The following is a 27,655-nucleotide window of genomic DNA, read 5'->3' on the forward strand; positions in this document are numbered from 1 at the left end:
TCAAGAAAGAGGTGAAAACCATCCTTATGGCCAAGTTCACCTGAACTTTATAGTTGTTGGATAAGAGACTCTGCATCGTTTGGAGTTTTGACCTCCTGACAGATTCTTGGCACTATATTTTTATTTGATTGTGACACTATTATGCTACTCTCCTACTACCGACCACTCTATAATACACTTTAGTTTGCTGAATCACCCGCCTGATGCCCCCACCCCTTGCTCTCTCTATCCTTAGAATTTGGTATAAGCCATCCCTACATCCAAAGTTTACCTGAACTCTATTGTAACGGGATCAATGACTTTGCGCCGTCTTATATTACTTGTTACCTGATTGTATATTGGTATGTTTTCTGTACACTATTGTTTTCCTATTATGTTATTGACTATTATACTGCTCCCATTATTTCTGTTCAGTCTTGTTGCCCCTACCCCTGTCTCTGTGAAGCGCTCTGATATCTGTAAAGATCTTGTTCGCGCTATATAAAACTTTGAATAAATAAATAAATAAATAAATAAATTCCCATCCTTTCTTCCTTCCCTCAACTTCCCTCCCACACGTAACTCTTCTCCTCCTCAGGATTTCTGTCCTCCTCGTATTATATAATTTAGCCTAACTACTAGGGCGGTCGATCTCTAATCTGGGGAACTGGGTTCAAGTCTCGACAATGAAGCTCAACATCCTGTGATTCTGGGTAGACCACTTAATCTAAACCGTGCCTACAAAAAATGAATGTGTTCTTGTGTAACGCAACTGGCGCTCATGTAAAGGGCTCCGATACCCAAAACCTTCGGGTCATGTTCGCACTATATAAAACTACAAAACAAAAATGCTCCTTTTGCCATTCCACTTATTTTCCATCTCTATCTCATGCTCATATCCTACCTCGGTCTTTAATTTTCTCCAACCTATTATTCTCCACCTCTTTTCTGAGACTGAGCACAGTACGTATGAGAAAAGACTACAGGACTCATATTCCAAAGAATAATGATCTCTGGACTAAGTATTTTTCTATCACAGCTGCAACAGCTATCAACCACTATCAGTGACAATAAACAAATCACTATTATTTACTTCTCTTACCTGTGCTCCACAAAGGCATCAACAAGTTCCTGCCGTAGACAGCAAAGCTTGTGCCGGTGCTGCTTGGGAAAGCCCATTTTCTGGCACTCCTCTGGCATTTCCTCTCCTTCCATGGGCAAAAAGTTCATATCTGGAGGAAAAGTGCGAAGCAAGTCCAGGATGTAATGGCGACCATCATTTCCAATGATACCCTTACATTCCACAGAGGAGCAAAGCTCCACCTCCTCATCCTTATCATTCAGCACTTTATGTTTCTGTATCTTAAGTGGTCTACTTGTCTTCTCCAACAGTTCTAAATATTTGGGGTGGGAGACAACTGTTTTGCCAAAGTCTATTGACCCATAAATGACGCTTTGTTCCTGCTCACGCTCCAGAATTCCAGGAATGATGGACTGAGCTGTTACTCTGTACCCTCTGTAATCCACCACGACGGTGCCCAGGGTGTACAGTCCGTCGACGTCCACAGCACTGTAGGTACGTACCCCATTCAGGTCGTTTGTGGGGGCCACAAATGCAGCATTATCCCCTCCAAAGTCTTTGTAGTGGTCGCGGACATCAAATCCCAGGCTGAAGAAGATGTTGTTCCAGATGAACATCTGCATTTTGGTTTCCTCACTAGGGTTAATTGCCATAACATTGCCATCAATGACGGCCATAGCACCTCTCGTAGCAGCAGCTGTGAAATCACTGTGCACCTATGGAGGGGGATAAATGATGCACTTTACTGTGGGTGTTTTTACAGACTACCTTTTATGATCTAGTGTTCTTTACTCCTTAAGATGAAAGATAATAGTTCCAAATTTGGTAATTGCATCTTCTGAACAATACTTTTACAGACAATACTTTTACAGACATTCATCAACTAAACAGGATTGCAAACCATGAATGAAAATCAAAATAGAATCCCCCTATAGGTTATTTATACGAAATCTTTAGACCAGTAAAGCAAGCTCTGCCACAAATGTGCTTTTTGATCATAGCTTTATTTTTTTTTTTTTAAAGTAAATCAAAACATACGAAAAAACACCTCACGGCCCGCTAAGTGTTGTACATGTTGCACTGTGTACTAGAAATTCTGTTTACTAGTTAAAATGCCTGATATTTATACCGTCTCCTAATTGTGTATAATAATCGCTTGATATGTCGATGATCTGTAATAAAAAGATTTCATTAAAAAAAGGGGGGTGAGTGCAGCGGGGTTGCGGTGTTAGAGTGCAGCGCGTTTCGGGGCTGGCTCCCTTCTTCCTGGTGCGCCGCGGCAGCTTGCGGTCCGGCACGCCTGTGTCTGTTTGGTCTGGCACGCCCTCTGGTGGGCTGGTCCGCTGTGGGGTCGGTCCCAGCTGGATTCTGGGACTTGCAGTGTGTCACAATGTCTATGGCCGCAATCTCTATACTACAAGTCATCTCTACACTGCGGGTCCCGAAGTCCGGTTGGGGCTAGCCTTGCAGCGTATTGGCCCGTTGGGGGGCGTGTTGGGTCTGGTGGGTGCGAGTGTGTTGGGCTGCGGTGGTGTGCCGGGGAGAGGGGGGCAGTTCCCGAGGCGCGTCGTGTTTTGGCGCTGCAGCTTTGCTGTACTTGCCCTCTTGATGACAGCGGTTCTACCTGAATAAAGATGTGCCACCATCAAAAAAAAAAAAACATACGAAAAAGAATACAGCCAATCCTTAGGTTCTGGTCAGATAACTTTGAAAGCACATCACCTCGGCGAGAGAACAGACAATAACATTACCTTGAAAATGGCTCGCTCTCGAAGAAGTCTTTCGGGCAGGTTTTTGCGCGGGAGTTCCCTAGTGGTTTGCAATTCCTCATTCCAGTCCCGAGTCTGAAAAAAAATGGTATTGTTAGCAAAGCGGCAGTGCAAGTGCCTCATGATTATACGAAGTGAAGACACAAAATTAAGCATAGATATGGCACCGCCCACAAAAATATTTGATATGTTATAGCACTATAAATATAAAAGAAGTTACTGTTTTTTAACTGACCATTACTCAAAGTACTGACTTCAAATATAAACCTCCCGTATTTAAAGTTGTGACCTGCCGAAGTCAAAAATGCCAGCAAGGAGGGCCCAAGTTATGCAGCATTTAACTCTGATAATTTATTTATTTGTAGCAGTAATACTCAGATCGAAGAGTTCTCACTCTTCATCTGAAATAAAGCCAATATTTGGACACCTACTCCACAGGAATTCTTGTTCATAGTTGAAATAGTGAACTGCAACTGTGTACTAATGTGCTGTAGGGCATAAAGTAGGGTAGGGGAAGAGAAAGTTCAATTAGATGACAATGAGATAGATTTGGACATAAGCAGGCCAATTGTGACCTTCCGAGCAATAATTACCCAAGACCTCTGCCAAAGGTGGCACTAACGCTAAACATTTAGGTGCTTGATATAGTTGATGTTACAATTTTGATGTCAGTTTTCGTGCAAGCATGTTTTTCCACACATCAAATGACCCACCAGTGTCAGATGATGCTAAATGTTAAATGCAGATATTCACTGAATATATGAAGGTACTGCACTGGCATAAAATGTGCAATTTATTTCCTTTGGCTTTTGTTTGACTCCTTTGCTAAACAATAATTTAAATGTGATTTTATAGCAATTTAACATTCTATAAATAAGTACAATGTTTCTAAATTAAACCACTACACTTCATTTTCAATTCTGTTCTATCGCAGATGTCCAGTAGCAAAGCAATGAGGTGAATCATGCTCACCTGCCCAGGTATGTGTTCTTCGTAGCCCAGTCTAGACGTGTACGCATCCTCTGCCCTGACACAGTCCATGCCGTGCTCTGCCTGGGGTGCCGTCCAGCTGTACAGTTGAAAAGGGGTTGCAATCCTCTCAAATGGGTGTTTCTGAACTCTGCAGTGCAATGAAACCATCTATCAGCCATTTTCAGATGAGAAATCTCTGCGCACTGAAAGTAGCATGCATATGCAGTCACTATTAATGATGGCCATCTTTGAACAATGTACTCTGATAACTATAGGTTAACCTATCATGCACTTTGCATTATCAGGTTGTATTTAGCTACCAAGGAGTTCCTCATCATCAGAGGAAGAGGTTGCAAGACATGGATCTCATACAGAGTTTGGTACCAACTTAGCTCGCCCAGCAACAGGTAGTTTATCCTATGTAATTACAGATATTCATTTATAGCTCAATGTGCTAATGTTAAAGGCCCAGTGCCTTGAGTAGTGCGCTTCACAAATCTCTGATTGATTGATGGTTTTAGATTATTGCCTCGATGTCAATACCTTTTGATTCGCACACTTTTCCAAATCACTTAACATGGACTATGTAAATACACGAGTCTGTGCATGACTCTCTGCACTCAAATCAGAAGAGTCTTGCCTTCTATACAGCCATTATTAACCAAATTTGGTGAACTCTTTCCTGAGGAAGGAAAGCCTTTCGCCACCAGGTCAGATGGATAGAAAGTGCAGGCAAAGAACAAGTGAAGATGTTTATTTTTATCAAGGAGTCCAGCTAATGTAAAAGATCGCAATGTGCTTCTGCTCATTTGAGTATTGCTAACTTACTAATCTATTGTGCCGGTGAGGGGGAAGTTGAAAGTAGGTTGCTACTACCACCACCAGCTATGTACAGACCCTGGGCTACACAGGTGAGAGTGAAGGACAGCACTGTAAACTGAAAACAATCCCCACTCACCATAGATCTTAGGAATTTCATGTAACATAGCTGAATGGAGGGTTAAAATCATTTTCACCGATCTTCCAAAGCCCATCACTTTTATCCTCATACCTATTGAACAACAGTCTAATTTCTTGCTATTCAAATGCCAAACACTAAAGGCTTCACTCCAGTCTTCAAAATGAAATAAAGAAGGGTCAAGTGGGTACTCCAATCTTAGTTGACTGATCTGACCATTTCCTTATCCATTCTCTTTTCACTTCTAGAATTTTTTCATCAATGGGCAACCCGGGGGGCGTAAGCAATGGACTAAAGATCTAGGAAACATTAATACACCCATGTTATGTTATGTTATGTTTTATAAAGCGCACAGCTGCCCCAGCAAAGGGGCGTCCCGGCGCTGGCCACTAAAACGTGGCAGTTAGTACTGTAAAAAAAAAGCTACACTAGAGGAAAGAGAAAAGTTTTAATAGCTTTCCTAAAAGCAAGCAAGCAGTCTATGCCACGAATTTGCTCAGGCAATGAGTTCCACAGCCTAGGGGCAAGGTGGCGGAAGGAGCATCCGCCAGCACGGGAGAGCCTAACTCTAGGCACAACCGCCAGATGTTGCCCCGCCGAACGAAGCCGGCGGGAGGGGACATAGAAGGTGAGCAAATTGCGCAGAAGATCAGGACTAGCAGATTTCAGTATCTTAAAGGAAAGACACAGTCTTAAAATGAATCCGCTTTTCCACAGGGAGCCAGTGCAACCTATGGATAGTACTGGTGGCAGAGCAAAAGCGTGGAAGACCCACCAGGGCTCTGGCAGCAGCATTTTGCAGACGCTGCATCCTGAGTATTTCCGCCTTATTCGCCCCCAAGAGGAGGGAGCTAGCATAATCCAGGCAGGATAGAATAGTCGCCTGAACAATCAGTTGTCGTATAGTAGGATCAAAGAACTTCAGAACGGGCCGGAGGCCCCGCAGAAGGCCAAAGCAGGTGGCAGCAACTTGCCTTGTGTGGTCTTGAAATGAAAGGGATCAATCCATCAGGACCCCAAGGTTTTTAACCACTCTCTTGGGCATAGGGATTACACCCAAGGCAGTAGGCCACCAATACTCGTTCCACAGATTGGCATTGTTTCCAAACAACAGAATCTCAGTTTTGCTAGCATTTAGTTGCAGGCAATTGGCGGCCATCCATTCTGCTACCGCAGTCATCCCTTCTCTAAATCTAGAGGCAGTTGGAGAAGATCCTTCAGCCAAGGTGATAAGCTGCGTGTCGTCAGCGTAGGAGACCATAGTAAGGTCCCATTGCTTAGCGACCGCAGCCAAAGGCTGAACGTGAAGATTAAAGAGCGATGGGCTCAGTGCCGAACCCTGGGGGACCCCGTTATCAATGGAATGGATCTTAGAAAGGAATGGGGGGGTAGACACACGGAAAAATCTTTTAGTAAAAAAAGAACGTAACCATTCTAGAGCAGACCCCGTTACCCCCACCTCTTCTAGCCTTCGAAGTAGGATGCCATGAGAAACCGAGATCTAGCAGAAACAGAGCCGCACTTTGACCAGCATCCATGACAGACCGTAGGTACTCAGTCGTGGCCAGAAGGGCCGTTTCCGTACTGTGCCCCGGACGGAACCCAAGATGAAGAGTCCAAGATGTTATTAGAGTTCACAAACTGAGTTAGCACGTTGTTAACATGTGCTTCTGCGATTTTGGCCACCCAAGGAAGAAGGGATATGGGTCTGAAATTCTCAGGTTTGGTTGGGTCCAGTGTAGATTTTTTTTAGAATGGGCGAAACCCATGCCTGTTTCCATAAGGCCGGAACAGTTCCAGTTGAAAAGGAGGAGTTGATCATTTTGCAAATCGGGCCCCGAAAGATAGAAAGAGATTCCCTAAATTGCATTGGCCTCAAAGGGTCAGAGGGGGGTCCAGTTTTAATTTTTCCACTTAGCCTAATGAACTCTTCCTCCGACAGGGTCGGGATTATTGACAGGGTTGCACCGGACCCACTGCCAGACAACAGCGAGGTGGAAAGGGTGGGAATTTGTGGAAAAGATTGATAGATGGCGCGAACCTTGTCCACGAAAAAGGTCGCTAGCTCGTCGCATTGGCGCGCAGATGATATAACAGATGCCGCAGCTTTCCTAGTCCTGAGATCTTTGAGAATCTTAAAGATGCATTTACCTGGATTAGGACTTGTCCTGATTTCATTCGCATAGTAGGCAGCACAAGCTTTACAGATAGCTCTGTGATAGTGTTTACATTTTAGCCAGATAACTTAACTTTTTCCCCCGACTCATTGTCTTTTCTCCAGTCCCGTTCAGCTTGTTTGCATTCTTTTCTTAAAGCAATCAAGGAGTCGTTATACCAGGGGCTAGAGGTGGAAGTCCGTCCCTTAACCCATTTAGTGGGGATAAGGGTATCTAAGCCCTTCTGAAAACAGTCGCAAAACAGACCATAGTCTAGGTCGGTGTCATGCGAAGGTCCCAGCGGGTTGGCATCGAGGAAAGTATGGACATCTTCCAGCTTCAATTTACGCCAAGGGCGTTTAAAGACCGACTTAGAGGTCTCTGAGTTAAGAGACTCTGCGAGTGGAAAGACCACTCAACCAGCGAGTGATCGATCCAGCCCATAGGTTTAGGTGTCTCCACTCTTAAGGATTGCAAATTAGAGAATGAGAATAAGGGGCCTAGCAGGTGCCCAGCTTGATGCGTAGGGCCAGCTACCAATTGGTCCAGCTGTATCACCGCCAGATCTGCAAGTAAGCTACAAGTGGCACTGTCCGGGGTGTGGTCAAGGTGGAGACTTAAGTCTACACAGATACTAAAGTTAGCTGAGCCCGCAACAAGCACGCTGGCCACATCCAAAAGAGCCTCCTTGAACTTGGCAGCCGGTCCCGGAGGACGATATACCAGGAGACCTGTTAAAGTATACTGCGAGCTTACAGAGACCCTGAAGCGAGCCGATTCAAAGCCTGCAATAGTTTCTTTATTAAATTGACAGGAGTAACAAGATTTAAAAGCAACAGCTAGGCCGCCCCCCCTGGAGTCCCTATTAATCGTACAGATAGAGTACCCTGGAGGTAGAGCAAGATTAGGTTCTGCTACCATATCTTGTAGCCATGTTTCACACATAAAAAATAAATCAGGGGCTTCCTCAGTAATCAAGTCATATTTCCGAGTAGTGTTTTACTAAATATCTTACATTAAGTTGGAATATTTTCAATCGAGCCTGAGGTTTACTGATCTGTACACATAGTGGGTTGGACAGGGTAGGGATAGAGAAACTGCTACAAACAGGACATTCCCATTGTTTTACCTCTAAATAAGGTGGAAAAGCATTGCATATGGCAGACCCAGGGTTAATTGACAGGAGTTCTTCCCTACCATAGGTTCAGAAGTAGCACAAGCATAACAATATGTCCCTGCCAAGCAGGACAGCTCCAAAAAAAGTGTTATAGGGGTAATGGGCATGACTGCTCAAAAAATACTTACAAGAAAACCAACTAAAATGTCTTTGCACTGGTACTTCAAAGAACTGAATGAGGACAGGAAAAATAACAGAGCATCCAATAAAATATAGCACAAACATCCTGCTATTGATAACCTAGCACAACTTTGAACTGAAAATAACAAACATGGCAAACCGATCTTCAAACTATTTTTGGACATTGTGAACTAATCTATTCAATAATATTCTCTAAATAAAGTTGTTCTCCACCTTCTATGTACAGAAGCTAAAGATCAAACTTTCTTTAACAACTCATGCTGGATGAACCCCATTAGTATATTTCTACCTATCCCTAGATTATATAAAAACAAGCCAGGTTTCGTTACACAGACCTGCAGATCTAAATAACTCCACTCTCCCATTTCTAGCTAAAATCTTGGAGTCTGCATACAGATGGAGCTCAAGCAATTCACTTAGGTTAACAATCTACTCGAGGAGCTCCAGTAAGGCTTTAGATCAGAATGGTACACAAACTGTAAACTCACAACAAGCACTAGCAAAGCCAATTGAATTGATCCGGGCTTAATGTACTATCACAGGCAAGGTTAGTGCATTAGAGTGAGTCACACAGGAGTGAACCACAGGAATGGATAGATGACTATATTTCTAAAGTAGACCCTCATGTGGCTGCAGAAGGATCTACCTAAACAGCCAATAGCTTTAAGTGAGTGATGAAATCTGTACTGCGGTAAGCCAAGGCATGACTGAAGGCCTCAGGCTAATAACAGAAAGAGTCTGGAAAAGAAAGCTAATGGTTGAAAGAGGACGACCCAGAGCCCACTCCTTCTATAAGGTTAACTACAGACATTTTTGAGAGCTCAGCTGTCAGAACCCAGACATAGAAAAGTTGGAAATCTTAGAGGAAGGTCACCCCATCTAGTTAGCCTCTTGAACTAATAAGAAAGCACTCTACATCCTAGATGTATGTGATCCCCGTCTCTTTATCCTCTTAGAAATATCAGCTACCATCAACACAGTGAACTTTGCCACTCTCCTGAAAATCCACAGAAAAAGATTGGGTTGATTGGTGCATTCCTCAGTTGGTTCTCATCCCCCTTGGAAAATCAGTGTTGATACATAACGATTGCAGTACCTATGAAAGTTCAGCAAGGGCTTCCACAAGCTTCTTTCTCCCACACTTTCCCAACATTTACAATGAGCTTCTAGCCCGCATCCTGAGTGGTGCCAACATTGTATATCATTGTTTATGTAGACAACATCCAGATCTGGTTGACAATTTCCAATTAATGAGGTTGACTATTTGGCCAAGTGCTTGAGACATCCAAATCAGAGCGTCTTTTATCCCAAACAAACGGCCCTCTCCGAATTAAAACTTGGAACAACCTACAATATTAGACTGTATTCCTTCAACCAGAGAGCAAGCTAGATCTCTAGGCTTCATCTTGAACAATGGCCTTACTTTTAAGCACACATCAAAACAACAGCAAAGGTGATGAAATGTCTATTTAGACTACTCAGGGGGGAGTAAAACATTCATCCTGGAGCAAGATTTCAGGCTAGTAATCCAATCTCTTCCATTGCCATTGTTGGGACTACGAAACCGCTATACCAACAGAAATATACACACTAGCAAGCTCTCTTCAAAGCAGTCTTTTGTGCACCAGAAGACGGTCAACTGGTACAAGGAAGTTTGACAATGCCCCAACTATTTGATACTCGCTGGTGTTGAGAGCTTGTTTGCACTGGCCTGCTTCATGCAGGAAGCCATAGTTTTAGGGACGGATAACCACTTTGCTCAGAAACAGACCACTTCTGCTGGACAATAACTCTTTCTACCCAGGCGAAGATTTCCCCTCGAAACACCAGGATTTATAGAAGGTATACAGCTTGAAGCAATCCTACTTCTGAAATGTACCTAGGAAGTGGGACTCCATTCCAACAGACATTAAGACACTTCCATACTTCTGGATTTTTATGGAAAAGTTACAGAGCCACCTTTATTCAGCACCACTTTACAAGTTTGAAATAACTATTGATCCTTGAGTTGCAGACAGAAATGATGGTAATAGAAAATGCTTGATCCTACTGTATTTTACTCACTGATAACCTTTTTGTTAACTATATGTTACAGTTCTTGGAATGGGTAAGTATCGGGCAAAGTTTGATACTAATTCAAGACGACAATGCTCCCTGTTAGGGAGGGGTGTGACTTAACACAGGGGAGTGGAGGTACCACCATTTACATGAAAAAGCAAGAATTCAATGCCTTCCAATATTCTCATCAGTAATAATCAGTTTGACAGGAATCAAATCAACTCATCATTCAATTGTTTCCTTTATATTATCTCATTCAACTCTCCTTACAAAGAATTATAAGCATATTTGAATTTGGAGATCATACACATTAGTCACAACCTCTTAAAGTGCATCAGTATCTGTGTTTTGTCACCAATCAATCTAACCCAGCACAAAAAACAAACAATTTGCTTTTTAGGGTGAACAATTAATAAAAGTTTCAATGCTTCAATAAAGGAAGTACGGTCAAAGTCCTTATTTGTTTTAATCAGAACACTTCCTTGGCGGTAAGCAAGGGGTTTGGCAGTAATGTATTACATGGAAGCTGTACTACATCATCACAGTCTTTTAAAATAACTACCACACAGGACTTTTTGCTTAATGCCCTGGAGTGGATGCATTTTGACCTTCGTGGATTCAGGGTCTCCTCAGAATTGTGAATTGGTGGGCCTTATTTTCGAGGTCAGCTAATTTAAGCTAATTACTCTGGTTATTATATTCACTCGTTCGGATTTTTTTTGTTCTATATTTTATGGTTATCAGATTTTCCAACACTACAACTTCATTATGTTATATTGACCATAACATTACACGCTCGATTGTCTGTACAAAACTGTTCTTATGTAAAGCACAGTGCTTACGGATTGGTTCTTTTTCATCCTATACAAAACTGCTAAGTAAATAAACCATCATAACTGACACTAGAACTCAACTTGGGACTTAAAAATAATATGGATAAACAATTATCATCGCTAAACTTTAGAAAAAAAAGTGTACCCCCCTCTGGCATTTTTTTAACCGGAATTGTCAATTTATCTGCAACCCTTAGCGTTAATATTAACCATGCAAATATCCATGATCTGAATAAGGCCTTTCTAGAAGGCCCAAATGATCACACAGGAACGAGTAATCATTTGTGCCCAAAAAAGGCCTCCTCCTTCCAATCACATGGAGTATCTTCAACAGAGCTACTAACAGCCCCACCCCTCGTGTCAAAAGTTTTCAAAGTATTAGCCCTAATTTTGCTAATTATTTTAAGATGCTAGGATATTAAAAGAAGTTCAGATGTCAAGCAAAACCCAAGTGAACAAAACTGTTGTTCTAGAGACTTTTTGGGAACCTTCAGACACTTAGACAACAAGAAGGATGCCAGTGTAACACTTGCTGCCCTGTAAATCACCTTAATCTGGTGTAACTTCGATATACAAATCACAGATAACACATTTGGACCATATATTAAGGAACTAAGTATACAAGCCCATAAGTTAGGATAGGTATTTTTTGACTGCAAGGAAGTCAAGTTACAACTACAAGCAATTCCAAATCTGAAGGGCTTTCTCACTTTGAATTCACTTGAAACTGTTATCCAAGGTGTTAGATTTGGGAGCCTCTAGTTGGCAGAGGTAGGTACCTTTGTCCAAATAGGGATAGGCGGTACACTCCTAAAATAACCCCTGCTCACCCCCTTTGTAGCTTGACACGAGCAGACAGGCTTATCTCAGAGGCAGTGTATAAAGTATTTGTGAACACATGTAACCCAGTGACAACACTACAAATGGATACCACAAAAGTTGTAGTATAAAAATAAATATTTTTATATAGACTTAACACAAAATCACAAACGACAAAAATCCACACTACTGTACTTGAAAATGGTAGAATTAGCTTAGTTCTATTAAGATGAAAAATGTGACACTGAGTTCGCTACTACCAATATGGACCAAGATCATCAACAGCTCTCTTCAACAAGGCTGCATCCCCGACTCTCTGAAGGTAGCACAAGTGTCTCCCATCCTAAAGAAACCCACAGCTGACCCCACGGACCTCAACAACTACCGCCCAATATCCAATATTCCCACTCTGGCCAAACTTCTGGAAAAATGTGTTCACCACCAATTGACTAAACATATTGATCACTTCAAGCTGCTAAATAAGCACCAATCCGGCTTCCACGCAAATCACAATACAGAATGACATGACACACATCATTGACGTTGCACTTCAACTACTCGATCGTAACGAAGCATGCCTCCTCATCCTACTAGACCTCTCCTCAGCTTTCGACACGGTCAAACACGAACACCTGATAGATCTATTGAAACACAGAATGGGTCTTTCAGGACCAGTGCTCGACTGGTTTACATCTTTTCTGCATAACAGGACTCAAAAATTTAAGGTCAACAACACACTGCCCAAACCAACGCCTGTTACGCTAGGAGTCCCACAAGGCTCCTCATTATCCCCTACTCTCTTCAATCTGTTCATGGAACCACTCTCCGATTTGCTACAAACCTCTAACGTGCAGTTCCACATGTATGCAGATGATACCCAACTCTACCTCAAGATCAACACCTTGCATGACATTAGACTACTCAACAACACTCTTAAGACCACCCAAACTTGGCTGGCAGTGAATCACCTCAAACTGAATACTTTAAAAACTGAATTCCTTCTTATCGCCCCACCCGCCAAAGTCCCCACTATACACAATCTGATAAAACACCACGCAGCACTCGATGTTCAACCAACCATTGTCGACTCTGCGAAATCACTTGGTATAACACTTGACTCCAACCTCAATATGCAGAAGCATATTAGTAATGCAACGAAGGGAGCACATTTTCAGATCAATACACTAAGGAAACTGAAGCCCTTCCTACCTCCTCATGACTTCAAGTTAGCGGTTCAGGCTCTTGTTCTACCGCGGCTGGACTATGGAAGTGTTGCGTTATGTGGTCTCCCCAAAACCACCACAGCTCCTCTAAGAGCATCCACCAATGCAGCAGCGAGACTCATCACGGGCTCGAAAAAAAGGGCCCATATCTCCCCTGACCTAAAGACTCTTAACTGGCTGCCATTTGAAGCCAGAATCCACCTGAAAATAGCCTGCATGACGCACAAGGCACTACATCATAGTGCACCCAGCTATCGCACACAAAAACTCACTATATTAGGAGGATCAAGATCAACAAGAAGTTCGGAAAACTTCCTTTTGAAACCACAAAAAATCAATAAGGAAAAAACCTATAATCGCTCCTTTTCAGGAATGGCACCCAGGATTTGGAATGCCCTCCCACCACAAATAAGACTTAACCCCTCTCCGTCCTCTTTCAAACTGGAAGTAAAAGGCATCCTGATGGCGAAATTTACGTAAACATTGCCTTACATGACTGTTTTTAAGAACCCCTATTTCACCCTTTTCATCTACCATTCTAAAGCCTGGCTTGTTTATATCCAAAACTTTGGTCCATTTATTTTGATGTTATATTTTGATATTCACTTGTTCTATGTATTCCCATCATCCTTCTACACCGAGCTAGTTTCTGCACCTTATCTGATTGTGCCCTGTTATCTAGGATTTCCTCCACCATCATGCTCTATCGCCTTGTTTTACTCCCTGCACGTTTCTTTTCTTTTGTTTTTAAGATTTTGATGTTATTCTTACATTCCTTTTATTTCCTCAAATGTCCTGCCTATTTACGCTTATTGTAAAGTGCTCTGATACCCGTAAGGGTCTTGTTCGGCCTCTATAAAACTTTAAAAATAAAAATAAAAATAAAATGTACCTTTGGATGCTTAATGCTATTCAACGAAAGTGTTGCAGGGAAGGTGATGCGTCGGTTCCTTACACGCAAGAACAGTAATGCATCAGGTCCCTACTGATGCGTAGGTGATGCGTCGGTTTCTTACTGGGCTTCCATGGCGATGCAAACAGCGATTCAGAAAAGGGGGGGGGGGGTGGTGATGAACAGAGTGTCTGAATTAAGCAGACCACTCTTACCCAGTCCAAAGATCAGGGCTTGATCCATCACCATTATTTATCTCACTGCCCCATCCCAGCTCAGAACCTGGCTATATGCAAATTAGTCTGTCCCTGGCCCAGTGCATCATGGGAACAGGGCAGACCAAACTACCAAGCCAATTCTTCACCAGAAAGGAGACAAGCTACCGGGGACCGGTTTCTGGCATTTCAGCCTCTTCGGCCCGGCTTGCTTGAATCCTGATGGAGCAGTGAGAAAGGGACTCATGTCTGAGTATACCCTGCCACACCTATAGTGGCCAAAAACGATTCAGAAAAGGGGGTGGTGATGAACAGAGTGTCTGAATTAAGCAGACCACTCTTACCCAGTCCAAAGATCAGGGCTTGATCCATCACCATTATTTATCTCACTGCCCCATCCCAGCTCAGAACCTGGCTATATGCAAATTAGTCTGTCCCTGGCCCAGTGCATCATGGGAACAGGGCAGACCAAACTACCAAGCCAATTCTTCACCAGAAAGGAGACAAGCTACCGGGGACCGGTTTCTGGCATTTCAGCCTCTTCGGCCCGGCTTGCTTGAATCCTGATGGAGCAGTGAGAAAGGGACTCATGTCTGAGTATACCCTGCCACACCTATAGTGGCCAAAAACGATTCAGAAAAGGGGGTGGTGATGAACAGAGTGTCTGAATTAAGCAGACCACTCTTACCCAGTCCAAAGATCAGGGCTTGATCCATCACCATTATTTATCTCACTGCCCCATCCCAGCTCAGAACCTGGCTATATGCAAATTAGTCTGTCCCTGGCCCAGTGCATCATGGGAACAGGGCAGACCAAACTACCAAGCCAATTCTTCACCAGAAAGGAGTGGCCAAAAACGATTCAGAAAAGGGGGTGGTGATGAACAGAGTGTCTGAATTAAGCAGACCACTCTTACCCAGTCCCTTGCTCATTGCACCATCAGGATTCAAGCAAGCCGGGCCGAAGACGGCTGGAATGCCAGAAACCGGTCCCCGGAAGCTTGTTTCCTTCCCAGTGTAAGAATTGGCTTTTGTAGTCTGGTCTGCCCTGTTCCCATGATGCACTGGGCCAGGGACAGACTAATTTGCATACAGCCAGGTTCTGAAACTGGGATGGTGCAATGAGCTAAAAAACGGTGTTGGATCTAGCCCTGATCTTTTGACTGGGTGAGAGTACTCTGCTTAATTCAGAGACTCTGTCCATCACCACCCCTTGTTGTTGATGCAAACAGCAGCGCCATGGTGCGATGAAGATCCGGTGCAATTAACAAAAATGGCGTCTACTCTTCGATGTGACACTATGCGTGCAAGCGTGACGGCGACTCAACGATTCTTCTGACCGCAACAGGCCCTGCGACACGCTTCCCGGTGATGCAGCGACGTCTGGTGCGACGGCGATCTTCTCTGGCGATGCGAGGCGCTTCGGCGATGATTCGACAGATTCAGCGCTGGCGACACTCTTCTCCGTTGATGCGGCGGCGTCTGATGCAACGTCGATCCTCTACTCCGGCGATGCGACGGCTGCAGCGGTGACACGCTTCTTCTTCCTGAGTCGCGCTTCCAGCTCCTTGCGACACGCCGTTCCTCAGAAAGCCCAGCCCAACTGCAGGCACTTCCAAAGAACTCTTGGGGAGCTGGTGGTTGAAGTCTGTTGTCCCTGACACTTCAGCAGGAGGCAAGCTGTATCTCAAGCCCTTGGAGATACTTTACAAGTTGAATGAAAGTAGCACAAAATTCCTTTCTCCTCTCTTTGGCAGTCAGGCACCCACGTCAGGCCAGTCCCTCACGGTTAGGGATAGTCTCCTAAGTCTCTCGGGTTCCTCTCCTCAGCAAAGGTTTCTTTTTGTTTCCCAAAAATGATCTAAAATTCTGGGGTCTGGGTCACCCTTTTTATACACATATTAGGAGTAGTTTCTGTCCTGTAACTCCAGTTCTGTAGTAGGGGTATCTCTGTTATAGTCCTAATCTAGTGAATAGTCCCGCCCATGTGCGTGGACCCCGGAGCAATCAAAAATAATCTCTTAGAGTGTCGAAAAATGCAGAAATGCACAGACACTTAAGAGAGAATTTAAAGACAGATAATGCAGCCTATAAAAGGCTACACTGTCCAGTACTTCAACTAGAAATTCCACCAAAAAAACACAAAACAGCAAAGTCTGTACAGATTTCCCTTGCTTAAACAGCAAAAACCCTCTGGAATGATAGAGAGGAGGACTTGGACAGACAAGCCCCATAGGCTGCCATTATGTGGCTCAGAACAGGATACTGTGCCTTTAAGAGAACTTTCCAGAACTTCACAGTATCCCAGAATGCACTGCAGGTCCCAGTTACTTTCAGTTCTTTTTGAAGGCTTAACACGCCAGACCTGTAGCATTCCGTACATGAATATCTCTCTCCACCGGGGAGGAGGGCGGGCGCTTATGACTATAACAGAGATACCCCTACTACAGAACTGGAGTTACAGGACAGAAACTACTCCTTCTGTAGTAGGGGATCTCTGTGTATAGTCATAATCTAGTGAATAGAATGGCAAGCCCATCCCCACACCAACGCGGCGGTGGAGAAACGAGAAATAACACCACTATTGTGCGAACAGATTTCGCAGCGAAGCCTGCCCAACCTGAGCGTCTGTCCTGGCATCAGTGTCCAGGCAGTAATGCTTAGCAAAGGTATGGACTGACTTCCAAGTGGCCGCCTTGCAGATTTCAGCAATAGGCACGTTACGAAGCAAAGCTGTCGTGGCAGCTTTGCCCCTGGTGGAATGAGCCTTAGGTTTGCCCCCTAAGGTCTTATTAGCTTTTCGGTAACACAATTGTATGCAGGACACAATCCACCTCGAGATGGACTGCTTAGAGGTAGCAAGACCCGTCCTGACTGATCCATAATTGATGAACAATTTGTCTGACCTACAAATATCTTTGGTTTTATCCAGATAAAATTTCAGCACCCTCCTAACATCCAGGGAATGCAAAGACCTTTCCGCTGGAGATGAAGGATTCTGTAAGAACGTAGGTAAAGTTATAGTCTGGTTGATATGAAAATCAGAAATAACCTTGGGAAGAAACTTAGGGTGAGTACGCATAACAACCTTAGCAGCATGAAATACAGTATAAGGTTCTTGGCAACACAACGCCTGAATTTCACTCACCCTGCGGGCCGATGTAATGGCCACGAGGAACACCGCCTTCCAGGACAGGTGCTGCAACGAAGCCTTATGAATAGGTTCAAAAGGCTCCTTCATCAACCTGGACAGCACCACATTCAAGTCCCATGAATGCGAAGGAAGCCTGACAGGAGGGAATACTTTCTTCAAGCCTTCCAGAAAATCTTTAATCACAGGGATCTGGAAGAAGGTAGTCTGTGAAGGGCATTTCCTGTAGGCAGTCAAAGCAGCCAGATGAACCTTAATGGAATGGACATTAAGGCCAGACTGCGCCAGATGTAGCAGATATGGAAGGATGACATCCGCCTTGCATGTCGTAGGGTCATAGTTCTTAGACTTGCACCAGATGCAAAACCTCTTCCACTTGTAAGCATAAGAAGTCCTAGTGGAAGGTCGCTTAGCCTCCTTCAGTATGTCCATAAAATCCTCTGGGAGATTCAGATGGCCATATTGCACTATTTCAGGAGCCATGCCGCCAAACTCAAAGACGAGAGGTTGGGGTGCACCATTCGCCCCCCGAACTTCGTGAGAAGGTCCGGCTTGCACGGCAGCTTCATGTGAGGAAGGAGAGACCGGTGAAGCAGGTCCGTGAACCACCACTGTCTGGGCCATTCCGGGGCAATCAGAATCATCTTCGCCCTGGATTGGGACAGCTTGATGAGAACCGTCGGGATCAGGGGAATGGGTGGAAAAGCGTACAGAAAGCTGTTCGACCAGTTGATCCATAACGTGTTCCCCAGCGTCCCTGGCTGGTAGTACCTGGAGGCGAAGTCTCGGCATTTGCTGTTTTCGGCGGTGGCGAACAGATCCACGTCTGGAGTTCCCCACCTTGCGAAGACTTCTCCTAGTACTTCGTAGTTTATGACCCATCCGTGGTTTTCCTGAATCAGTCTGCTCAGCTCGTCTGCCTGAACATTCTGCACACCTGGCAGATGAGTGGCCGTTATCGACAGCCCTCGGGCTAGAAGCCAGTGCCAGATCGCCTGCGCCTCCTGCGACAGAGTGCGGGATCTCGAGCCCCCCTGCTTGTTGAGGTAATACATCGTGGTCGTATTGTCCGTCTGTACAAGCAGAGAGTTGGTCTGGAAGGACGGGTGAAAAGCCTGCAGTGCCAAGCGAACAGCTCTGAGTTCCAGGAAATTGATGTGGTACGTGGACTCCGTCGGGGACCACGTCCCTTGAATCTGTAAGTCTCCGGAGTGCGCTCCCCATCCCTGGAGAGAAGCATCCGTCACGATAGTCTGAGTGGGAATGTCCTTGTGGAAGGGAACCCCTCTGAGGAGATTCTCCGCTGAACACCACCACTTCAGAGACTGAAGAGCATGCAGGGGGTCGTATTTTGTCGTCCCAAGATCCTCTCCTCTGGTCCCACTGATCTTCTAAGCACTCCTGCAGCGGTCTCATGTGCAGCCGCGCATGTGGCGTCAGGAAGATACAAGAGGCCATCGATCCCAGTAGAGAAGACACCGTCCTCACTGTCGTAGATGGAGTGGACATGAGAGCCTGAGCCTTCCGAAGGAGTGATAATCGTCGCTCCTCCGAAGGAGACACGCTTGCTGACAGCGTATTGATGGAGGCTCCCAAGTACTGAATGCACTGGACCGGAGTCGGGACAGACTTGGACATGTTGATGTGCAACCCCAGCTTGTTCAATAGAACGCACGTCTTCTGGAAGTGTGCTTGAGCTTCCGAGAAGAAGGAGGCCTTGATCAACCAATCGTCCAGATACGGGTAGACAAACACCTTGTTCTTCCGTAGGTGTGCCGCTACCACTGCCATGCACTTCGAGAACGTCCTGGGCGCAGACTTCAGCCCGAACGGAAGTACCGTGTACTGATAGTGATTGGTGCCGACTTGAAATCGCAGGAACTTCCTGTGTTTGTATGCAATAGGCACATGGAAGTATGCATCCTGTAGGTCTATGGCGCAAAGCCAGTCCCCCTGTTGCAACTGAGGATAAATCTGATGCAACAACAGCATGCGAAACTTTTCTCTGCGAATCCACTTGTTTGCCTGCCGCAAGTCCAGAATGGGCCTGAACTCGTTCTTGTCCTTCTTGCGGACCAGAAAGAATCGGGAGGACAGACCTTTTCCTCTTTGAGACAGAGGTACATCTTCTATCGCCCTTTTCCTTAACAGGATATCGGCCTCCGCCTGGAGCTCGCGCAGCTGATACTGTGAGCTGACCGGAGGAATCGATGGAGGAGGGCTGATGAACCGAAGACTGTATCCATTGCAAACAATATTCAGCACCCACTTGTCCTGAGTAATTTTTCTCCACTCTGCCAGAAAAAATTGAACGCTTCCCCCCACCGGAGCGGGTAACGGATGAAGGGGAAGTAACCGCTCAGGGTCGAGACCCGGCCGGGCCTTTGGTCGCGGTAGAGGACTGCTGTCCACCTCTACCCCTCTGGCGTTTTTGGAAGGGTCTCCGGAACTGCTGCTGCTGCTGCTGTTGCTGCTGCTGCTGTTGTCCCGAAGATTGTCCTCGTCCTTTCCCCTGCGAGCCGAACCGCCGTTGGAACTGGCGGTAAGGCTTTTTGTCCTTGGGCTTCTCCAGACCCATAGCCGTCAGGGTTTCAGCTTTGGCCTTCATGCGGGCCATTTCATCGTCGGCATGTTTTCCGAATAGTGTTTCACCGGAAAACGGAAGATTGGCCACTCGCTGTTGCGCCTCAGGTTTGAGTGACGTAAGCCTGTGCCAAGCATGGCGGCGCTGGATGACCCCGTGACAGTAGCCATGCGCGGCCAACAGTGCGATATCCGCAGCGGCACTGATGGCCTGGTTGGAAACCAGCATCCCTTCCTTGACAATTTCTAGGAAGTCCTCCCTCCTGTCGCGTGGTAGAAAGTCCGCAAACTGTTACAGGGAGTCCCACAGTGCACGGCCGTACCGCCCCAGCAAAGCTGAATCGCTGGAGGCCTTCATAGTAGTGGAAGAAGTCCCACAGGCCTTCCTTCCAGCCGAATCAATCCAGCGTCTCTCTTCATCCGGTGGCACGGTGGAGGACGGGGAGGTAGAATGCAACTTCCTGGCCGCCGTCACTATCACAGAATCGGGCACTGGGTCCATTCTTAGGAAGGCCGGGTCCGAATCAGGTGCTCTGTACTTCTTCAGAAGTCTGGAGGGGGCAGCCTTCACCACAGCCGGTGTAAGGAACAGCGCCTCCGCAGGTTCGACCAGTCCTGGTACCAATGGCAGCAGAGGGCGAGACATGTGCTTCTTGTGAAGAGTCTCGAATATCACGGACGTCGTAGGTGTAGGAGCCGTCACCGTGATACCCAACTTTGCAGCCCCCCTCAGGAGAACCTCCTGGAACGTGCCGATGTCGTATATCTGAGACACCCTAGTCTCCGGGGAGTCCGATAAAGTAGGGGAATAGGAACGAGTCCTAGAGGATGCCGTACGGGACCTGGACCTATGCCTCCTATGGCGATGCCTCGATCTAGTGGAGGACCTGTGTCTACTCCTCGATCTGTCTCTCCGCCTGGAGCGCGACCTTGATCTCCTAGGTCTGGGACGTTCTGCCGGTTTCCCCGGGGCGGACGTCTTGGGCTTGGGAGGTTCCTTAGACTTAGGAGTCTGTTTAGGAGGAGTCGGAAGCCGTGGCAACGAGACCGACCTCGGCGGAACCGGTGGGGGTTTGTTTGGCACAGGAAGCCGTGGAAGTGGAGGCAGAGTAGGCAACTTAGGAGGGGATGTAGCCCTCGGAGGGAGACCTCTAGGCAACGGAGGCGGAGGCGTAATAGTCTTCTTTGGAGTATACACCTCCGAGTACACCAATCCCGGTGACCCGCCATCCTTTCCAGACTGAGGGGAGCCCCCCACAGTCTTAGGCCGTGCATCCCTCGACGTCGAAGAACGGTGACCAGACGGCGAACGTAGGTCCCTCGACGTCAAGCGCCCCTTCGGCGTCGACCGTCTTCCATGCTTCGGCGTCGACCGTCTTCCACGCCTCGACGTCGATCCCGACCATCTCGACGACGAACCCTTGTGTCTCAACGGCGATCGCTTACGCCTCGACGGCGATCGCTTACGCCTCGACGGCGACCTAGACCGCCTCGACGGCGACCTCGTCCGCTTCAACGACGACCTCGACCGCCTCGTCGGCGACCTCGACGGCGAATTCCTCCGCCTCTACGGCGATCTCTTCTGCCTCGACCTCTTCCTTCTCGAAGGCGGCCTCGACGACGAAGATCCCTTCGATGACAATAGCGTCCTTATCGTCGACGGCAACCGGCGGTGTCGCCTCGGGGGCGAGCGCCGACACCGGGTCCGTCGACGCCGAACACTCGACGTCGTCGCCGAAGACAACGACGACGAAACCGTCAAAGGGTTCGACGGTGGCCTGTGCAACTCCCTTGACGTCGACGGGCGACGTTTCCTCGACCCAGAGCCCTGGGGAGACGTGGAGCTGGCCGTGGACCTCCCTCTCGACGTCGTGGTCAGAGCCACTGATCCAGAAGGAGAACGGGGGCGTTTGCTGGACTTCCTGCCCCTGGGGAGCCCCCCCCGAGGCCTCAGCATGGGCAGATGAAGCCCCTCCAGACCCACCTTGAGCCTTCAGCCTTCTTTCCTCGAGGCCCTGAAGTCTGATCTTCATTCTGTCCTTCCGGGTCCTGCCAGAGAAGCCTTGACAAATCTCACACTCCTCTGGGATGTGGGAAGAGGGAAGACAGAGGATACACACCTCATGGGGGTCTGATTTTGCCTACTTCCTGGAGCACTCCGGGCATTTATCAAATAATGCAGGCATATTTGACATCAAAAGGAGCAAACAAAACAAGAAGAAAAGCACAAAAGTACTTTAAAAGCACTCAAAATCGAATTTAAAGTGAAAAACACCAAGAAAACCCTTGAAAAGGGAGAGCGCAATGCTCCAGGGTCCTGCTTGCAGGAGCCGGAAAAAAGAACTGAAAGTAACTGGGACCTGCAGTGCATTCTGGGATACTGTGAAGTTCGGGAAAGTTCTCTTAAAGGCACAGTATCCTGTTCTGAGCCACATAATGGCAGCCTATGGGGCTTGTCTGTCCAGGTCCTCCTCTCCGTCATTCCAGAGGGTTTTTGCTGTTTAAGCAAGGGAAATCTGTACAGACTTTGCTGTTTTGTGGATTTTTTTGGTGGAATTTCTAGTTGAAGTACTGGACAGTGTAGCCATTTATAGGCTGCATTATCTGTCTTTAAATTCTCTCTTAAGTGTCTGTGCATTTCTGCATTTTTCGACACTCTAAAAGATTATTTTTGATTGCTCCGGGGTCCACGCACATGGGCGGGACTATTCACTAGATTATGACTATACACAGAGATCCCCTACTACAGAATCTTTGTTCTCTGAAAGCAGAGAGGCCTTTGCCTAGTCCAAACCAGTTCTGGTCAGTCCTGGAGCACTTTGTTTATATGAATCCTCCTTTCCTTTCACAGTGCAGGGCAGGGACATCAGATGCACCACAGGAGGTGGAGCCAGCAGTGTGGAGGGAGGCGACAGCCCTATTCAGGTCCCAGCTGCAACTCCTCCCACCCATCTGCATGCAGATCTCTCTATTCAGCCCTGTGCTGACTCAGCCTATCTTCTGAAATCCCCCAGCCCCTGTCACTCAAACTCCATACAAGGAATACACAACCTAGCAGAGGCAGGCTTGGATGGCTAGACAAGAAAATACCTACTTTCTAAAAGTGGTATTTTTTTCAAACGCAGAATGTTAAAACCAACTTCACTAAAAGGTGTATTTTATCATTCGGAGTTCAGGCATCCTAAACTCTAAGTTCGACCCAGTTCCCTGAGTCAGTTAGGATTATAATATGTAATAATCAAACTGCCCATTCTGGCCTTTGGGGGGGAACAATAGTGAAAAACGAAAATGGCTGTAATTCACTATTAGGACCTGCCACACACATCAGGGCTTGTCCTACCTTTTACTTACAATGCATTCTGCCCTTGGGCCTACCATAGGGTTACTAATATGCAGAAAAGGGAAGGTTTAGGGATTGGCAAGTGGGTGCTCTTGCCCAGTCTACATGGCAGTACCAGACTGCACACTGGCTCTGTAATGGCAGACCTGAGACACACTTTACAAGCTGCTTCTGTGGGTGGCACAACCAGTGCTGCAAACCCACCAGCAGAATTTGGATTTACAAGCCCTGGGCACACTCAGTGCACTGTATTAGGGTCTGACCAGTAAACCAAATCAGCCAATCATGAAGTCACTAATCCATACATCAATTTACAATAGGGAGAGCATATGCACTTTAGCACTGATCAGCAGTGGTAAAGTGCCCAGAGTAATACAACCAACAAAAACAGGTCAGACAAAATAGAAGAGGAAGGCAAAAAGTTCAGGGGTGACCCTGCAAAAAGGGCCAAGTCCAACACAAGGGGGAATCAGACAAATTACTCCCTCTCACATAACCATTATTCATACTTATTTCTATTAGACTGTAAATATCAGGCACCAAATCAAGGAGGATCCTGTTCAGGGGCCACAAACCAAAAAAAATGTTTTACAAGAAACAAATGATTGAGATTAACTATTATGATGATGGTTACGGAGGTCTTCAGAATTATTGGTCTTTGGGTCTTAATAATAAAAGTGTGGTATATTTTCTAAAAATATTTCTCAGGTCATCAGTGACACTGTTTTGAAAATTCGACCAATCACACAATACTACGGCAGATGCAAAGTGCGATCTGACCTTCAGCTCCACATCTCAACTACCCACGAAGCAAGGGCTCAGGGTCCACAGCATCTCAATTAAGATATACTAGACTTCCCTGATTGTCAATGAGTGGGGTATATTTAATGACGTGGATAATTTGCTGCTGAAATGTCGAGACACTGGTAGTCGAGAAAGTTGGAGTGAATACTGGCTGTTCATGAATGTTTGCAAATGTGAAAAGGCACTGGAGGCATTCAATTGGGAGGGAATGGGTAGTGGGGTTTATATAATAAACAATAAAAAAGATGCAGATGTGACACTGAAAAGGAAGTGACAACTTTGACTCCAACCTTATCAATGGCCCGCCTGCATGTACCTGTGATGCAAAAGTTTATCTCCTGAAAAGTTGATATAATCGCTAGGCAAGACTCACTGGTGGGTCAGAGACACTAAAGAACTGAACAATTTCACCCAAGGAATACCAAAGCTGAATGCCTCCTAAAGAAAGAGCCCAGCACTCAGTCACTAATCATCAGCCTACCTTTTCTTCTGTAGGGCTGCAAAATTCCTTTTGAATGTTGGGCTGATCTGGTTCAATAACTCCACAAGGGAATGACATAGGAAACTAGGATTGGTAGGCTTGGGATTAAAGCTGTATGCTGTGGATCTGTAAAAGAAAAATTATCAAGTCATTGCACCACTGTTAGGGGAGCAAAATACAAAAAATCACAACAATAAGCAAATATCTGGTTCCTTTGGTACGGTTACAGTTTTGTGGAATAACTGGCCACTGTTGTCAAAATATTGAGATGCCATTTATGTAAAAGGCCTAAAAACACTCTCCTACAAACACTAGTGCCTATTGCTTGGCAATGTCTGCTTTTGTTTTCTCCAAGTGACATAATGTTCAGAGTGCCATTGCTGTTGTAACTACTGGTATACTTAATATCTCAGCTTCAATCTAACACGGAATAAGAGACAGAATATGTGCCAGTGCACGTGCTGGCAGAGAGGTACTGTATGTGAAGCAAGAAAAGTTTGCTACGCACCAGCTTTAGAGACTGCATTTTATCTGGTATAATATCTCAGGACTTGACAACGGGGATGGGTGAGCATTTATGCCAGCGGGTTAAATTTGACAATTAGACCAGAAGAACAGAGCAAACACCCATCAGCCACTCAGTGCAATTAAAAAAACTACAGTCTGTATTCATTTGTCAAACTCCAGATGATAGGAGCTACTTGGCAAAGACTGAAAAGCACAGACTTCTTTGAAGATGAGTCGGATAAAACAGCAACTTGAAGTGGTGGTCTGAATAGTGTGCATAAAGGTCCAGAGAGACCTCTCTGAGTCTTACACTACCAACAAGCCCTTAATGACTATCTCTAGTGAATGGGTGATACAACTTAGAATGATAGGGGTGGGCAAGTGACTATGTAATGTAAATTTTGAATGTACAAGCCTCTCAGATTGGGTATTTTGACTCTGTTGAATATTAAGATTTGACATTTAAAACAAAAAAGAAACTTAAAAAACTTTAAAAACACACACACACAGGCAGGGGCAACATCTGTAAATAAAAGTTACAATAATTAAGAGGCATAAACTAAGCCTTAAGGTATCCGTAGATGGAAGGAGTTAATATATGAAAGGAAGGCGATACTCCTATCCTACGCTCTTAATCTGTAAGAAAAGGCTCAATGCACTTTGAGACAATAAATACTTAGCTGCTATAGTCGGTCCAGTAAGGTAGAGTCAAGGGTTCTGAATGCCACTAGCAAGTCACCAACATCGCCACCATTCATCCACAAGATCACCCAACATTGACATAATATCCGACTGTTTTGGTAATTCTTGCAAATAACCTACCATGGTATGCTATGCTGGCAAGAGCAGATTATAAATTGCCCTGTTATCTGACACAATACGGGGGTTCAACTAGGGCACTTTCAAAAGTGTGTTACCGCTGCTGATTTGATCACAAGAGGTACCTCAGCCAAAGGTAACCTAGGTTTCAGGATTTTCCGGAGGTCCGAGCTTTTAAAGCACATATTACTAACAACTTAAGGTTGTGCTGTTCCCCCAACATTTCTTCTTGTGAACCTCCTCATCAAGCTGCTTAGCTGAGTGAAATGTATCACAACTAACAGCAATTGTCCTGCCATGAGCATGGTCCTTGTTAAACGTATTTCTTCAGCAGGCAGGTCAGAAAATGTTTGATCAAGTATTGGGCCTAGAGTTCACCCAACAAGACAGCTTCATATCTTTTACCTTGAAAAAGGTACTATCTGAGAAGATAGCTCCTAAGTCCGAAATAAAAAGCCTCAGTATCCAACTCTGTAGCAGATTGCTGTACAAATTGTCAATGGAGGATGTGGAGAAGATATTTTGGGTGGTCAACTGTTATTTTCTTTTTTAACTAGTACAATATACTAAAGTAATAAGGAAATCTTCAGCCCCAAATCTTAAGGAATCGTACAAATGTTGGTACAAGCATGGTACATGCAAGTCTTAATCCATCTACTATGAGTTATTGAAGATCATCGCCAAGGGAGGCAAAACACACACAGTAGATCAACTGTAATTGCACTGTTGTGACTCAGTCAAGACCCACAAATCTTTTTGTGTTTCTTTAACAACCCCAACCCTTACAGACAGATTCCTCAACTTTTGCACATAAATCCGTCCCTCTAACTCATTCTTCTTGAGTAACGGCTCATTAGCCTTCAATTTATGAGCAATGTTCCTGTTGCAACCAACAGTCGGATTCTCGGGATAGAACTGTCATTTCTGAGCCTCCAGCGTCCCGAGTCCTTCGTTATACCCAACAGGGCGACTTTGGGAGTAAGAGTGATAAGTTGGCCAGTACAGCCGTGGTTCATTGGTGGATCCACTTCCAGTACTGAGTGTCGGCCGGGTAATCCCATAAAACATCCATAAAGGTGTTGGTTGCTTTGTTACAGCGGAAGCAGAGTGGGCTGGGAGATCCAGCTATTCTGAAAGAGTGTGATTCTAAGATGGAAAAAGGCGCATCACTTCTTTTTCTGTTGGGTGTTGGGCATAACCAAAAATTGGAAGGAATGTCCTCACACACCGCCAGGTGTCATGCTTCATCATCGGCAGTCCTCGCACTCTAAAAACCGCGTTTGATAGAGAGTGGGCCTTCACCTGGACAAGGAGGTACTTTTACAACTAAGTGGGGGCATGTGCAAAGAAGTGAGTGATTTAAAAATGAAAGCAAACTCCACATGTAATTTTATTTATATGGGGTGTGCTTAATATTAAAAGCTAGGGTGGGGATACGGGTGCTTAGTACCCCATCGTCATCAGTGTTGTCAACATTATTCTGCCAGCGTGGCCAGGAGGGTCCATGGCATTCCTCAGGACGTGATGTAAGGGCTCCTATCTAGTCTCTAAAGACTGCGATAAATCCACCTGGTAGGTTGACCTTTGTCAAACTATACTGTAAAAACTTGAAACCTGTAAAATAAAGGTTATCAAAGTGTCAAAGAAGGGGTTTAATACCAGTAAAAAGAAGAATCTGATTTATACCATGCAGATAAA

General features: G+C 45.5%; 1 protein-coding gene across 6 annotated transcripts in view; it reads right to left on the reverse strand.

Annotated features, from left to right (window-relative positions):
- The window catches only part of CLUH (CLUH binding protein of NUMT mRNA), a 380,789-nt gene that overhangs the window by 176,446 nt on the left and 176,688 nt on the right, over positions 1 to 27,655 (reverse strand). For all 6 annotated transcript variants that reach the window (XM_078679315.1, XM_078679314.1, XM_078679317.1 and 3 more), the window contains exons 7-10: positions 24,632 to 24,757; positions 3,802 to 3,949; positions 2,812 to 2,904; positions 1,082 to 1,776 (exon numbers count right to left, since the gene is read on the reverse strand). In XM_078679315.1, the coding sequence (XP_078535441.1) occupies positions 1,082 to 1,776; positions 2,812 to 2,904; positions 3,802 to 3,949; positions 24,632 to 24,757 (1,062 nt within the window). The remainder of the gene's footprint in view (positions 1 to 1,081; positions 1,777 to 2,811; positions 2,905 to 3,801; positions 3,950 to 24,631; positions 24,758 to 27,655) is intronic.

This window comes from Lissotriton helveticus, chromosome 3_1, assembly GCF_964261635.1.
Source record: "Lissotriton helveticus chromosome 3_1, aLisHel1.1, whole genome shotgun sequence".
NCBI lineage: Eukaryota > Metazoa > Chordata > Amphibia > Caudata > Salamandridae > Lissotriton > Lissotriton helveticus.